Source organism: Tachyglossus aculeatus, chromosome 12 (genome assembly GCF_015852505.1).
Source record: "Tachyglossus aculeatus isolate mTacAcu1 chromosome 12, mTacAcu1.pri, whole genome shotgun sequence".
NCBI classification, from domain to species: Eukaryota; Metazoa; Chordata; class Mammalia; order Monotremata; family Tachyglossidae; genus Tachyglossus; species Tachyglossus aculeatus.
Genome location: NC_052077.1, coordinates 969270 through 985541, shown reverse-complemented (window position 1 = coordinate 985541; position 16272 = coordinate 969270). Strand labels below are relative to the sequence as shown.

The following is a 16272-nucleotide window of genomic DNA, read 5'->3' as shown; positions in this document are numbered from 1 at the left end:
CATGGGCCTGGGAGTTAGGAGAACTAGGGTTCTAATCCCAGCTTCTCCACTTGTTTGCCGTGTGACCTTGGAGAAGTCATTTAACTTCTCTGTGCCTCAGTTAACTCATCTGTAAAATGGGGATAATAATAATTACGGCATTTGCTAAGCACTTACTATGTGCCAATCACTGTTTTAAGCACTGGGGTAGATACAGGGTAATCAGGTTGTCCCACATGGGGCTCACAGCCTTAATCCCTATTTTACAGACGAGGTAACTGAAGCACAGAGAAGTCAAGTGGCTTGCCCAAGGCACACAGCAGGCAAGTGGCAAAGCCAGGATTAGTGAGCCCAATACGGGACAGCAACTGTGTCTAACCCAATTATCTTGTATCTATCCCAGCGTGGCAGTGCCTGGCACATAGTAAACATTTAAAAAAATACCACAATTATTTTTATTGTTATTATTCAGAGTCCAAGGTCACACAGCAGAAAAGTGGAAGAGGTGGGATTAGAACCCAGGTCCTTCAGCCTCCCAGGCCCGTGTTCTAGCCACTAGGGTAGATAGTAGACATGAAGAGACTGACAATCTAGTCTGGCATTCTGGCATTCAGCGTGGCTTAGTGGAAAGAGCCCAGGCTTGGGAGTCAGAGGTCATGGGTTCAAATCCCAGATCTTCGGCTTGTCAGCTGTGTGGCTTTGGGTAAGTCACTTAACTTCTCTATACCTCAGTTACCTCATCTGTTAAATGGGGATTAAGGCTGTGAGCCCCACGTGGGACAATCTGATCATCCTGTAATAATAATGGTAATTATTAATTATTATTAATAATAATAATAATGGCATTTATTAAGAGCTTACTATGTGCAAAGCACCGTTCTAAGCTCTGGGGAGGTTACAAGGTGATCAGGTTGTCCCATGGGGGGCTCACAGTCTTAATCCCCATTTTACAGATGAGGTAACTGAGGCCCAGAGAAGTTAAGTGATTTACCCAGTCACACAGCTGACCATTGACAGAGCTGAGATTTGAACCCATGACCCATGACTCCAAAGCCCGTGATAATTAATGTAATCATAATGTCAAGTGCTTACTATGTGCCTGTCTTAGTGCCTTGGTAATAATAATAATAGCATTTATTATGCATTTACTATGTGCAAAGCACTGTTCTAAGCGCTGCGGAGGTTTCGAGGTGATCAGGTTGTCCCACGGGTGACTCACGGTCTTAATCCCCATTTTCCAGATGAGGTAATGAGGCACAGAGAAGTTAAGTGACTTGCCGAAAGTCACACAGCTAACAATTAGCAGGGTTGGGATTTGAACCCATGACCTCTGACTCCAAAGCCCGTGTTTGTACACCTTATATCCTCCCCAGCGCTTAGAACAGTGCTTGGCACATAATAAGCGCTTAACAAATGCCGTCATCATTATTCCCTGCTCTGCCACTTGTCAGCTGTGTGGCTTTGGGCAAGTCCCTTCACTTCTCTGGGCCTCAGTTCCCTCATCTGGAAAATAGGGATTAAGTCTGTGAGCTCCAAGTGGGACAACTTGATTACCTTGTATCTACCCCAGCGCTTAGAACAGTGCTTTGCACATAGTAAGCGCTTAGTAAATGCCATTATTATTATTATTATTATTATTATTATTCTTCAAAGTGACGGGGATTTGGCAGATTGAGGGTTAAGTCCGCGCCCGACTTACTGCGCATGCTCCCATCTCGGGCGCGCCGCTTCCCCCGAGGGGCGCGCTCCCGCCCGCCTTCGCTGCACTTTCCCCCAGAGCCGCCGCGCTCCCGCCCGGCCTAGCAACGTCCTCTGCTCGAGATAGCCAATACGATATCTTGCACAGACACACGGATCGTGACGTCACCCCGCCTCGCCCAATCAGCTGCGGCGCCGGGAAACTTTCAAATCTGCCGGCGGGTCCGCGTCTTGGGCGTTGAGACTCCGGAGCGATTGCCACCGGCGACTAGGACACAGGCGCACGGACGGTGGCGATGGCTGAGGAAGGTGCCGTCACGGTCTGTGTCCGGGTTCGGCCCCTCATAAGCAGGTCAGTTGGCACGCGAGCCCCCCTTCTCTCCCTGGGAGCCCGGCTGGATTTGCCCTAATCAATCGATCGTTATTTCCTGCGCTCCTACTGCGACGGGCACCATGCTAAGCAAAAGATGATTATCCTGCCCGCGAGAAGTTGGTTCCTTCCTCCCTGTTTGTTTTCAAACACGCCCTTGTCTCTTCCATTCTAAAGACACCCTCCCATGACTCCACGGCTTCCTCCGACTACAATAATAATAATAATAATTATGGTGTTTAAGAGCTTACTAGATAATAATAATAATGGTAAATAGAGAAGCAGCGTGGCTCAGTGGAAAGAACACGGGCTTGGGAGTCAGGGGTCGTAGGTTCTAATCCCGGCTCTGCCATTTGTCAGCTGTGTGACTTTGGGCAACTCACTTAACTTCTTTGTGCCTCAGTTACCTCATCTGTAAAATGGGGATTAAGACTGTGAACCCCACCTGGGACAACCTGATCATCTTGTATCCTCCCCAGCACTTAGAACAGTGCTTTGCACGTAGTAAGCGCTTAACAAATGCCATTATTATTATTATTATTATTATTACTATATGCCAAGCACTGTTCTAAGTGCTGAGGGAGATACAAAGTTATCAGGTTGTCTCAGGTGGGGCTCACAGTCTTAATCTCCATTTTACAGATGCGGTAACTGAGGCACAGAAAAGCGACTTGCCCAAAGTCACACAGTTGACAAGTGGCAGAGCCGGGATTAGAACCCACGACCCCTGACTCCCAAGCCCATGCTCTTTCCACTAAGCCATGCTGTCTCTATCCACTAATAATAATAATAATAATAATAATAATAGCATTTATCAAGTGCTTACTATGTGCAAAGCACTGTTGTAAGTGCAGGGGAGGTTACAAGGTGATCAGGTTGTCCCACGGGGGTGCTCCTAGTCTTAATCCCCATTTTACAGATTTGGCCACTGAGGCTCAGTGAAGTGACTTGCCCAAAGTCACACAGCTGACAATTGGCAGAGCCCGGATTTAAACCCATGTCCTCTGACTCCAAAGCCTGGGCTCTTTCCACTGAGCCATGCTGCTTCTATATGTCAGGCACTGTTATAAGCACTGGGGTAGATACTAGGTAATCGAATTGGACATAGCCCCTGTCCCATATAGGCATCAGAGTCTTAATCCTTATTTTACCGATAAATTAACGGAGGCACAGAGAAGTTAAGTGGCTTGCCCATGGTCACACAGCATTCAACTGGCAAAGCTGGGATTAGAACCCATGACCTTCTGACTCCCAGACCTGTGCTCTATCCACTAGGCCTTGCTGCTTCATCAACCAGTCTTTTCTAAGCTCCTTGAGCGAATTGTTTACACCCTTTGCCTCCACTTCTCCTCCTCCAATATTTCTCCTCTACCCTCTGCAATCTGGCTTCCTTCTCTTCCACTCTAAGAAAACTGCCCTTTCTAAGGTTACCAATGTTTTCCTTCCAAATCCAACAGCCTAATCCTAATCTCTGTGGCTCAGTGGAAAGAGCATGGGTTTTGGAGTCAGAGGTCATGGGTACAAATCCCAGCTCCGCCACTTGTCAGCTGTGTGAGCCCCACCTGGGACAACCTGATCACTTTGTATCCTCCCCAGTGCTTAGAGCAATGCTTTGCACATAGTAAACACATAACAAATGCCATAATAATAATTATTATTATTTTGACCCTGTAGACCACAGTACTTATGTACATATCTATACATTATTTATTAGAGATTATTGTTTATATTAACAGCTGTCTCCCTCTCTAGACTGTAAACTCACTGTGGGCACGGGATGTGTTTACCACCTCTTGTACTTTCCCAAGCATTTAATACAGGGCCTTGCACACAGTAAGCACTCAAATACTTTTGATGATGACTACCTTCTGGAAGCACCAAACCTTGATTTCACTGACACTGTCCTCTCCTGATTCTCGCTCATGTCTCTGGCAGCACCTTTTCAGTCTTTTGAAGACCCCAACTCTGTCTCCCACCCTTTACTTGTTCATTCATTCATTCAATCGTATTTATTGAGCACTTACTGTGTGCAAAGCACTGTACTAACTGTTTGGGAAGTACAAGTTTGCAACATATAGAGACGGTCCCTACCCAACAGTGGGCTCACAGTCTAGAAGGGGGAGACCGGCAACAAAACAAAACATATAAACCAAATAAAATAAATAGACTAAATATGTACAAGTAAAATAAAAAGAGTAATAAATATATACAAACATATATACATATATGCAGGTGCTGTGGGGAGGGGAAGGAGGTAAGGTGGGGGGAATGGGGAGGGGGAGGAGAGGGAGAGAAAGGAGGGGGCTCAGTCTGGGAAGGCCTCCTGGAGGAGGTGAGCTCTCAGGAGGTCTTTGAAGGGAGGAAGAGAGCTAGCTCGGCGGATGTGCGGAGGGAGGGCATTCCAGGCCAGGGGGAGGACGTGAGCCGGGGGTCGACGGCGGGACAGGTGAGAACGAGGCACAGTGAGGAGATTAGCGGCAGAGGAGCGGAGGGTGCGGGCTGGGATGTAGAAGGAGAGAAGGGAGGTGAGGTAGGCGGGGGGTGAGGTGATGGAGAGCCTTGAAGCCGAGGGTGAGGAGTTTTTGCCTGATGTGTAGGTTGATTGGTAGCCACTGGAGATTTTTGAGGAGGGGAGTAACATGCCCAGAGCGTTTCTGCACAAAGATGATCCGGGCAGCAGCGTGAAGTATGGATTGAAGTGGGGAGAGACAGGAGGATGGGAGATCGGAGAGGAGGCTGATGCAGTAATCCAGTCGGGATAGGATGAGAGATTGAATGAGTAGGGTAGCGGTTTGGATGGAGAGGAAAGGGCAGATCTTGGCGATGTTGCAGAGGTGAGACCGGCAGGATTTGGTGACGGATTGGATGTGAGGGGTGAATGAGAGAGCGGAGTCGAGGATGACACCAAGGTTGCAGGCTTGTGAGACGGGAAGGAGGGTAGTGCTGTCAACAGTGATGGGAAAGTCAGGGAGAGGGCAGGGTTTGGCATGGAAGATGAGTTCAGTCTTGGACATGTTGACTTGTGGGGTTCAGTTCTGGGTTCCCTTCTGTTCTCCATTTACATCCATTCCTTTGGAGAACTAATTTACTCACATGGCTTCAACTATCACCTCTATATGGATGATTTCCAAGTCTACATTTCTAGCCCTGTCCTCTCTCCTCTGTATTCTCACATTTCCTCTTACCTACAGAACATCTCTACTAGGATGTCCCACCACCTGAAGATAAATGTGTTCTCATCTTCCCACTTAAAACCTGTCCTCCAGCCATGTCTTTTCCATCACTGTAGACACCACCGCAATCTGCCCTGTCTCACAAGCCTGTGGCGCAGCGGGAGAGTGCTGGGCCCATGACCCCAGAGGTCAAAGGTTCGTCACCATTCCCTGCTAATTGTTTAACACTTAATTTTCCTTGGCCAATGTTCACCCATGTTGAAATTTTGCAGTGGTTGCCTTTGTGACAGAAGAACTCATCAAAATGCACATTGGCCCTTGTTTGATGAGAAGCAACATTGCCACTAGTAGAGCAAGGTCCTGAGAAGTCAAAAGAACCTTATGTTCTAATCCAGACTCTGCCACTTGCCTATTGTGTGACCTTGGGCAAGTCACTTAATTTCTCTGTGCCTCTGTTACCTCATCTGTAAAATGGGAGTTAAGACTGTGATCCACAGGTGGGACAACCTGAATACTTTGTATCTACTCCAGTGCTTAGAACGGTGCTTGGCACATAGTAAGTGCTTAAGAAATACCAAAATTATTATTTTTATTATTATTCAGAGCTAATAATTAAATCACCACCCCTTACAGGCATTTCTAGTCTGGAAGAGAAATTGCAAATTCTCCTCTTCCAGTTATCTCCTTTGCAGTTTCACATTTAAGCATTTGATTAAGGGAGGTGACTTCCTTCAAACAAATTTCTTTTTGATATTTTAAACTGATAGCTCCAGCCCCCTATTCCCAATAAGGCCCTGAAAAAATAAGTTGGTTAACTTTCTACCCCCATGCCTCAGTTGCAGATTCCCTGCAACTAACTGGGTGATTTCAAGAATTGTTGAGAGAAGGGAAGCATTAAAAAACCCCCAGTAAGTTGGCTGTCAACCTGTGAAGGCTCTTTTAAACATAACCCACCCTAATATCTGATATTTAGGTGCTTATTGTGTACCAGGCACTGTACTAAGTACTGGGGTAGTTATGAGGAAATCAGGCTGGACACAGTCCCTGTCCCACATGGAGCTCACAGTCTTAATCCCCACTTTACAGATGAGGTAACTGAGGCACAGAGAAGTGAAGTAACTTGTCCTAGGTCACACAGCAGATAAGTGGTGAGCCAGGATTAGCACACAGGTCCTTCTGACTCCAAGGCCACACTGCTTTTCTACACACACACACACACACACCCTTTCTTTCTCTCTCTCTCTCTCTCTCTCTCTCTCTCTCTCTTTTCAGCACTTAGAACCAAAATGTTAACTCTACACACTCACACACTTACTCAAACTGGAGAGTTACACCCAATCCGAACACACTGACCCATTTTTTTTTTAGAATTTTAAATACAACTGAGTTGTTCTCATGTCATCATCATGAACTTTTCTTCATTTAGCTGATGCTAAGGAGTCTCTAACACTCTTATTCCAGGGAACATAACTGTCATGTTACACCATGAGCTGTTTGTCTCAGACCCTGATCTTTTATTAGCTTGCATCTACCCCAGAGCTTAGAATAGTGCCTGGCACATAGCAATTATCACTATTATTATTATTATTATTATTATTATGGTCTACTTCTGAGGAAACATGTTCAGAAGAAAGAATGAGTCTAATTCTTTAGGCTTGAACCCAGAAAGTGCAAGTAAACCCCCTGGTTCCATTAGGGCTAGCCAGAGACCACAAACAGAAGGGTTATACTTATAAAACAATGCCATGCTGTGAGAAAGTTGATTCAGCTCTGCTTTTTACATTATAGTAATACTTAATAGAGCAGGAAAACTGAAGAATGCATTCACCAAAACATGGAAATGACTGAATTGTTAAACCTATCTATCAGGTGGCCCTGTTCTCCCTCCTTCTCTAGACTGTAACTCCTCATGGATAGGGAATATGTCTACCAACTCTATTGTATTGAACCCTCCCAAGCTTACTACAGTGCTCTGCGCACAGTATGCACTCTATAAGTCTATGCACTCTGACACCACTTGTCAGCTGTGTGACTTTGGGTAAGTCTCTTAATTTCTCTGGGCCTCAGTTACCTCATCTGTAAAATGGGGATTAAGACTGTGAGCCTCACGTGGGACAACCTGATCACCTTGTATCCTCCCCAGTGCTTAGAACAGTGCTTTGCACATAGTAAGCGCTTAACAAATGCCATTATTATTATTATTATAATTACCATTTATTGACTGATTGATTTGCCTAATAAGACACTTTGCCAAATTGCATTTAAACTAAATGTGTGGAGAGGTTAAATTGAGGGGGAAAAACAGCTGAGTAAGGGTTTTAAATATCCAATGTGTGCTCGGTCTTGCTAGAGTTAAATAGTGAGAAGGTGAGAATTTACGTGAGAGGAAGAGCCAATCTGAATGTGAATTTTTGAGGTGGTCTGCTGTGCTCTTGGACTGCACTCTCTCTGGACTCTTTTTGACTGCATTTAAATAATCTCCTAGTGATCCAGGAGACTGGAAGTACAGCATGTCATTCCTTCAACTGACTGGGAGATAGGACAGTGGTTTTCCAAAGCAGGTCAATATTCCGATCTTCTTAATAGATCCAGAATATGCCAAAAGAAAAGGTGGAAAAGAAGTGTGGAAAGGAAGTCAAGGGGAACTAGGAGTGAGGAAAAGGCAAGTAAGATAGTGAGATTGCCACTTTCTTCTCTCCCAAAGTCTTCTCTCCAATGCACATTTTCTGTATGCCTTAAATACTGGTCAATTGTTAAAAAATGTATAAAATATCTGAGCCCGCTAGGATTTACCTTCTTTCCCATTGACTCAGTGACTTAGAAGGGATTTAATAAGGCATAGCCATTTTCCAAAGTGCTGTGTAAGGTTTTATGTGATCAATCAATCCAACAAGGATATTTATTTAGTGCTTACGATGCGCAGAGTCCTGGACAAAGCATTTGGGAGGGTACAATGTAATAGAGTTAGGGGAAGCAGCATGGTGTAGTGGATGCAGCATAGACCTTTTCATTCATTCATTCATTCATTCAATTGTATTTATTGAGCGCTTACTGTGTGCAGAGCACTGTACTAAGCACTTGGGAAGTACAAGTTGGCAACATATAGAGACAGTCCCTACCAAACAACGGGCTCACAGTCTAGGAGGGGGAGACAGACAACAAAACAAAACATGTGGACAGGTGTCAAGTCAGCAGAATAAATAGAAATAAAGCTAGATGCACATCATTAACAAAATAAATAGAATAGTAAATATGTACAAGTAAAATAAATAGAGTAATAAATCTGTACAAACATATATACAGGTGCTGTGGGGAGGGGAAGGAGGTAGGGCAGGGGGATGGGGAGCAGGAGAGGAAAAAAGGGGCTCAGTCTGGGAAGGCCTCCTGGAGGAGGTGAGCTCTCAGTAGGAGTCAGGACCTGGGAGTCAGAAGGTCATGGGTTCTAGTCCTGGCTTGGCCCCTTGTCTGCTGTGTGGCCTTGGGCAAGTCACTTCACTTCTCTGTCCCTCAGTTGCTTCATTTGTGGGATGGGTATTGGGACTGTGAGCCCAATGTGGGTCAGGGGCTGTGTCCAACCCCATTTAGTTGTATCCACCCCAGCGCCTAGTGCAGTTCCTGGCCCATAGTAAGTGATTGACAAATACCACGATTATTAATAGACGGGTTCCCTACATATATGAAGGTTACAGTCTAGAGGGGTTTATACAGGTCAGGAGAGTGTGGTGGTTGCTTCTTTGAAGCTATCACTGCTCCTCTCATTATGGGCAGGGAATGTATTTGTTATATTTTACTGTGCTCTTCCCAAACATTTGGTGCAGTGCTCTGCATTTACTAACTGGCTACTCGATTTTTGCCACTCCTGGAATTGGCAATCTGGAAGTCACCTGTCACTGAGCAATGTTGTGCCAGGGTCCTGGTCCCCAAAATCTGACCCAAAAGAGCACGGGCTTTGGAGTCAGAGGTCATGGGTTCAAATCCCGGCTCCACCAATTATTAGCTGTGTGACTTTAGGCAAGTCACCCAACTTCTCCGTGCCTCAGTGACCTCATCTGTAAAATGGGGGTTAAGACTGTGAGCACCCTGTGGGACAACCTGATCACCTTGTAGCCTCCCCAGAGCTTAGAACAGTGCTTTGCACATAGTAAGAACTTAATAAATACCATTATTATTACTATTATTATTACAGTGTTGTGGTAGAAGAACTAAAAGAAAAGGAATGCCTGTCATTATCTCCATTATTTGTTAGAGGGTCAATCAATGGTATTGAGTGTTACTGTGTTCAGAGCAAACTTACTATGCTATGCACTATGAAGAGTACAATACGATGGAGTTGGTAGACATGTTCCTTGTCCACAAGGAGCTTACAGTCTACTGGGGGAGACTGACATTAAAATAAATTACAGATACGTACATAAGTGCACGGAGCTGAAGTTGGGGTGAATATCAAGTACTTTCAGATACAAATGCTTAGGTGACACAGAGGGAGAGCAAACAGGGGAAAGGAGGGCTTAGGGAAGGCATTTTGGAGATGTGATTTTAATAAGCTTTTGCCAGTGGGAAGAGAGGTGGTCTGTTGTTGCCAACTTGTACTTCCCAAGCGCTTAATACAGTGCTCTGCATACAGTAAGTGCTCAATAAATACGATTGAATGAATGAATATGGTGGTGGAAGAAGTTCCGAGCCAGAGGGAGGACATGAATGAGTGGTCGGTGGCAAGATAGATGAGACTGAGGTACAGTGGGTTTGCTGGCATTAGAGGAGGGAAGTTGGGAGCTGGATTGTAGTAGGAAATGAGTGAGGTAAGGTAGGAGGGGACAAGCTGATCGATTGTGAGCCCGCTGTTGGGTAGGGACTGTCTCTATATGTTGCCAACTTGTACTTCCCAAGTGCTTAGTACAGTGCTCTGCACACAGTAAGCACTCAATAAATACGATTGATTGAATGAATGAGTGAGTGATTTAGAGGCAATGGTAAGATGCTTCTGTTTGGTGTGGAGGAGGATGGGCAACCACTAGAGGTTCTTGAAGAGTGAGGAGACAGAGAAGCAGCATGGCCTAGTGAATAAAGCACAGGCCTGGGAGCCAAAAAGTCTTGGGTTTTAATCCTGTCTCTGCCACTTGTCAGTTCAGTTCAATTCAATCGTATTTATTAAGTACTTACTGTGTGCAGAGCACTGTACGAAGCACTTGGGAAAGTACAGTACAGCAATAAAGAGTGAAAATCCCTGCCCATGACGAGCTCACAGTCTAGAAGTGGGGAGACACACATCAATACAGGTAAACAGACATCAATATACATAAATAAAATTACAGATATATACATAAGTGCTGTGGGGCAGGGAGGCCCAGGGGAGAGCAAAGGAAGGAAGTCATACTGAACCAGAAGGGAGTGGAAGATGAGGAAAAGTGGGGCTTAGTCTGGAAAGGCTTCTTGGAGGAGCTGTGCCTTCAGTAAGGCTTTGAAACGGGGGGAGAGTAACTGTCTGGTGGATTTAAGGCGGGAGGACATTCCAGGCCAGAGCTAGGACATAGGCCAAGGGTCGACAGCAAGACAGGCGAGACTGAGGCATAGTGAAAAGGTTAGTACAAGGGGAATGAAGTATGTGGGCTGTGTTGTGGAGGAAAGAAGTGACGTGGGGTAAGAGGGGGCTAGGTGTTAGAGTGCTTTAAAGCCAATAGTGAGGAGTTTTTGTTTCATACAGAGGTGGAATAAGCAACCTGGAGATTTTAGAGGGGGGTGCTGACATGTCTTGAACATTTCTGTAGAAAGATGATCTGGGCATCAGAATGAAGTATGGTCTGGAGCGGGGAGAGGCAGGAGGTCGGGAGGTCAGCAAGGAGACTGATGCAGTAATCTAGACAGGATAGGATGAGAAATTGTATTAACGTGGTAGCCATTTGGATGGAGAGGAGAGGAAAGGGCAGATTTTAGTGATGATGTGTCTACTGTGTGACCTTGGGAAAGCCAGCCCCCGCCCCCTCCTGAATGTTGTATTGTACTTTCCCAAGCACTTAGTGCAGTGCTCTGCACACAGTAAGTGCTCAGTAATTATGATTGAATAAATGAGTGTGTGTGTGCGTGTGTGTGCGTGCACGTGCACATATTGTGTATCTCTGGGGGCAAGAACAAAGAAGTGGTTGAGCAGAAGAATAAGTAGGATTTAAGATGTATTTGAATGTGAGAGCTGTAAAACAGTGAAGTCTAGGATTCATTCATTCATTCGTATTTATTGAGTGCTTACTACGTGCAGAACACTGTACTAAGTTCTTGGAAAGTACAATTCAGCATAACACCAAGGTTGCAGACTTCTAAGACAGGGAGGATGGTGGGCTCCTGGACCAAGATGAAAAAGTTGGGGGTGATGGGAGAAGATTTAGGGGAAAATGTAAAAAAAAAAAAAAATTCAATTTCAGACATGCTAAACATGATGAGTTGCTGCCAAGCAATCAGAGTGGAAATGTCCTGGAGGCAAAAGGATATGTAATAATAATAATTATTTATCACTATATGCCAAAAGCTGTGGTAAATGCAAGATAATCAGATCAAACACAGTCCCTGTCCCACTTGGGGTTTACAGTCTAAGGGGGGGGGAAGAAGAGGTATTTAATTCCATTTTACAGATGAGAAAACTGAAGCCTAGAGAAGTTGTGACTTGTCGCATGCATTCAGGTGACAGAGCAAAGGTTAGAACCCAGGTCCTCTGAGTCTCAGGCCTGTGTTCTGAGGAGCAGACTAGAGCCCTAGACGGGGGAGTCATCCATGTCGTAGCTGAAGCCGTACGAGGAGATGGACTCCCTGAAAAAGTGAGTGGAAAGGAAGAACAGTAGGGAATCTGTAATGGAGACTCTTGTCCCCAAAGAGTCTCCACACCCCTCATCAGCAGCAGCTTGGGTTGGGGCTTTCTGGGTGCCGTGCATTCTGGGAGGTTCTGGGGACTGTCCAGTAGAAGTTAAAGGTATGTCTGAGCACAGTGCGACCTCCCAAGATCTAATGGGAACTGATGCCTTTCTGGACAGCAACCCAGTGGTTATCAATCAGTGGTATTTACTGATCATACTGTGTGAAGAGCACTGTACTAACAACTTGAACCAAGATGGCATGCTGTGTGGGGCCAGACTCCTTGAAATTCCTCTGACATGGGACTATCTACAGGAAACTCGGGGAAGCCAGTCAGATTGAGGGAACTGAAGCACAGAGAAATGCCCAAGGTCACACAGCAGACAAGTGATGGAGTCGGGATTGGAACCCATGACCTTCTGACTCCCAGGCCCGGGCTCTTTTCACTAAGCCATGCTGTTTCGGCTTAGCCCATTCTGCTCTTTAAACTCACCATCGATTTCTGGGAGGACGCGGACCCCTGCAAGGTCAATCTGGGAGTGGGAGCCCAGCCCGTCCCGCACACTCCGCTCCTCTGCCGCCCACCTCTTCACTGTGCCTCATTCTTGCCTGTCCCATCGTCGACCCCTGGCCCACGTCCTACCTCTGGCCTGGAATGCCCTCCCTCCTCATATCTGCCAAACTAGGTCTCGCTCCACTTTCAAAGCCCTACTGAGAGCTTACCTCCTCCAGGATTCCTTCCCACACTGAGGCCCCCTTTTCCTCTGCTCCTCCTCCCCTCCCCATCACCCCTACTCCCTCCCTCTGCTCTACCCCCCTCTGCCCCACAGCACTTGTGTATATTTGTATGTATGTATGTATGTATGTATGTATGTATTATTCTGTTTATTTTATTAATGAGTACATATCTATAATTCTATTTATCTATTTTGATGTTATTGATGTTATTGTTTTGTTTTGTTGTCTGTCTCCTCCTTCCAGACTGTGAGCCCGTTGTTGGGTAGGGATTGTCTCTATCTGTTGCTGAATTGTACTTTCCAAGTGCTTAGTACAGTGCTGTGCACACAGTAAGTGCTCAATAAACACGATTGAGTGAATGAATGAACAACTTGGCCGAGTACAGTGCAATAGAGCTGGTAGACAAGATCCCTTCCTTACAGGAGCTTACAGTCTATAGGCAAATTGGCTGGGTTGGGCTGTCCTACATCCTTTATCCTCTTCTGGTAACCCAAGGTGGACCCTCACATGGTGAGTTTATTCAGAATTCATTCTCTAATTTGGTGTGGGGATGATTCCCAAATCTACCTCTTCAGCCCTGATCTCTCCTTCTCTGCAGTTTCACATTTCCTTCTGCCTTCGGGACATCTTTACTTGGATGTTCCACCAACACCTCAAGTCTATCCTGTCCAAAACAGAACTCCTTATTTTCCTACCCAAACCCTGTCCTCCTTGTGACTTTCCCACACTATCACTATCCTTCTTGTCTCACAAGTCCATAATCAGGTCATTAACCTCGACTCATCTCTCTCATTCAATCCACACATTCAGTCTGTCACTAAATCCCGTCAGTTCAACCTTCACAGCATTGCTAAATTCCACCCTTTTCTCTTCATCCAAACTACCATGTTAATCCAAGCATTTATCGTATTCCACCTTGATTGCTGCAACAGCCTTCTCACTGACCACCCTGCCTCCTGTCTCTCCACACTCCAGTCCATATTCCACTCTACTGCCCAGATGATATTTCTACAAAAACGTTCAGGCCATTCCTTCATTCATTCAATCGTATTTATTGAGTGCTTACTGTGTGCAGAGCACTGTACTAAGCACTTGGAAAGTACAGTTCAGCAACAGAAAGACAATCCCTACCCACAACAGACTCAAAGTCTAGAAGGGGGGGAGACAGATATCAAAACAAGTAGACAGGCATCAATAGCATTAATATAAATAAATAGAATTATAGAGATATGCACATCAAAACAAGTAAACAGGCATCAACATAAATAGAATTATCGATATGTACATATATACTCAAGTGCTGTGGGTGAGGAGGGGGGTAGAGCAAAGGGAGTGAGAAGAGGTGATGGGGAGGTGATGGGAAGCAGAGAAAAAGGGGAGCTTAGCCTGGGAAGGCCCCCTGGAGGAGGTGAGCTTTCAGTAGAGCTTTGAAGCGGGGAAGTGTGATTGTTTGACAGATTTGAGGAGGGAGGGCATTCCAGGCCAGAGGTAGGATGTGGGCCATGTGTTGATGGCGGGACAGGTGAGATCGTGGCACAGGGAGGAGGTTCGCGCCAGAGGAGTGGAGTGTGCGGGCTGGGCTGTAGAAGGAGAGAAGGGAGGTGAGGTAAGATGGGGCAAGGTGATGGAGAACTTTGAAATCAATAGTGAGGAGATTTTGCTTGTTACGAAGCTTGATTGGCAACCATTGGAGATTTTTGAGGAGGGGGATGAAATGCCCAGAATATTTCTGTAGAAAGATAATCCGGGCAGCAGAGTGAAGTATAGACTGTTGTGAGGAGAGACAGGAGGTTGGGAGATCAGAAAGGGTGCTGATGCAGTAATCCAGCTGGGATAGGATGACTGATTGTACTAACGTGGTAGCGGTTTGGATGGAGAGGAAAGGGCGATGTTGTGAAGGTGAGACAGGCAGGTTTTTGGAGACGGATTGGAAATCTGGGGCGAATGAGAAATCGGAATCCGGGATGTCACCAAGGTTGTGGGCTTGTGAGACGGGAAGGATGGTAGTGCTGTCCATGTTAATGGGAAAGTCAGGGAGAAGATAGGGTTTGGGAGAGAAGATAAGGAGCTCAGTCTTGGACATGTTGAGTTTTAGGTGGCGGGAGGACATTCATGTGGAGATGTCCTGAAGGCAGGAGGAGATTTGAGCCTGGAGGGAGGGAGAGAGAACAGGGGAGGAGATACAGATTTGGGTGTCATCTGCGTAGGGATGATAGTTAAAGCAGTGGGAGTGAATGACCGTCTCTATATGTTGCCAACTTGTACTTCCCAAGCACTTAGTACAGTGTTCTGCACACAGTAAGCGCTCAATAAATATGATTGAATGAATGAATGAGTTCACCAAGGGAGTGAGAATAGATGGAGAATAGAAGGGGACCAAGAACTGACCCTTGAGGAACCCCTACAGTAAGGGGATGGGAAGGGGAAGAGGAGCCCGTGAAGGAGACTGAGAATGAATGGCCAGAGAGATGAGGAGAAAGAGTACAGAGTCAGTGAAGCCAAAGTTGGATAATGTGTTGAGGAGAAAGGAGTGGTCTACAGAGCCAAAGGCAGCTGAGCGGTCAAGGAGGATTGGGATGGAGTAGGAGCCATTGGATTTGGCAAGAAGGAGGTCATTGGTGACCTTTGAGAGTGCAGTTTAGGTGGAGTAGAGGGGATGGAAGCCAGATTGGAGGGGTCCAGAGTTGGAGGAGAGGAATTTGAGGCAGCGAGTGTAGACAACTTGCTCCAGGAGTTTGGAAAGGAAGGGTAGGAGGAAGATGAGGTGATAACTGGAGGAGGCTGTGGGGTCAAGAGAGGGTTGTTTTTTTTTTTTTAGGATGGGGGGACGTGGGTATGTTTGAAGGCAGAGGGGAAGAAGCCGTTGGAGAGTGAGTGGTTGAAGATGGAAGAAAAGAACGGGAGGAGGGAAGGGATGAGTTTTTTATAAGGTGAGAGGGAATGGGGTCTGAAGCGCATATGAAGGTGGTGGTACTTGAGAGGAGGGAGGCTATCTCCTCTGAAGGTACAGCTGGGAAGGATGGGAAAGGGGTGTTGAGATGAGGGGGAGGGGTGATTTTTGGGGAGCTCAAACCGGATGGTGTTAATTTTCCTAATTTATTAATTCAATCTTATTTATTGAGTGCTTACTGTGTGCAGAGCACTATACTAAGCGCTTGGAAAGTACAATTCAGCAACAGAGACAATCCCTACAAAACAATGGGCTCACAGTCAAGAAGGGGGGAGACAGACAGTAAAACAGACAAGTAGTCAGGCATCTATAGCATCAATATAAATAAATCAGGCAGAAACTCCTCACCCTCGGCTTCAAGGCTCTCCATCACCTCGCCCCCTCCTACCTCACCTCCCTTCTCTCCTACAGCCCAGCCCGCACCCTCTGCTCCTCTGCCGCTAATCTCCTCACCGTGCCTCGTTCTCGCCTGTCCCCCGTCGACCCCCGGCCCACGTCATCCCCCTGGCCTGGAATGCCCTCCCTCC

The 16272-nt window shown here is 46.1% G+C and overlaps 1 protein-coding gene across 1 annotated transcript in view; it reads left to right on the top strand.

The window, feature by feature from the left end:
• The first annotated feature begins 1973 nt into the window (after positions 1-1973).
• Positions 1974-16272, top strand: part of CENPE (centromere protein E) — a 124747-nt gene continuing 110448 nt past the window's right edge. Inside the window, 1 exon segment of the mRNA XM_038755434.1 lies at positions 1974-2029. Within this exon segment, the coding sequence (XP_038611362.1) occupies positions 1974-2029 (56 nt within the window).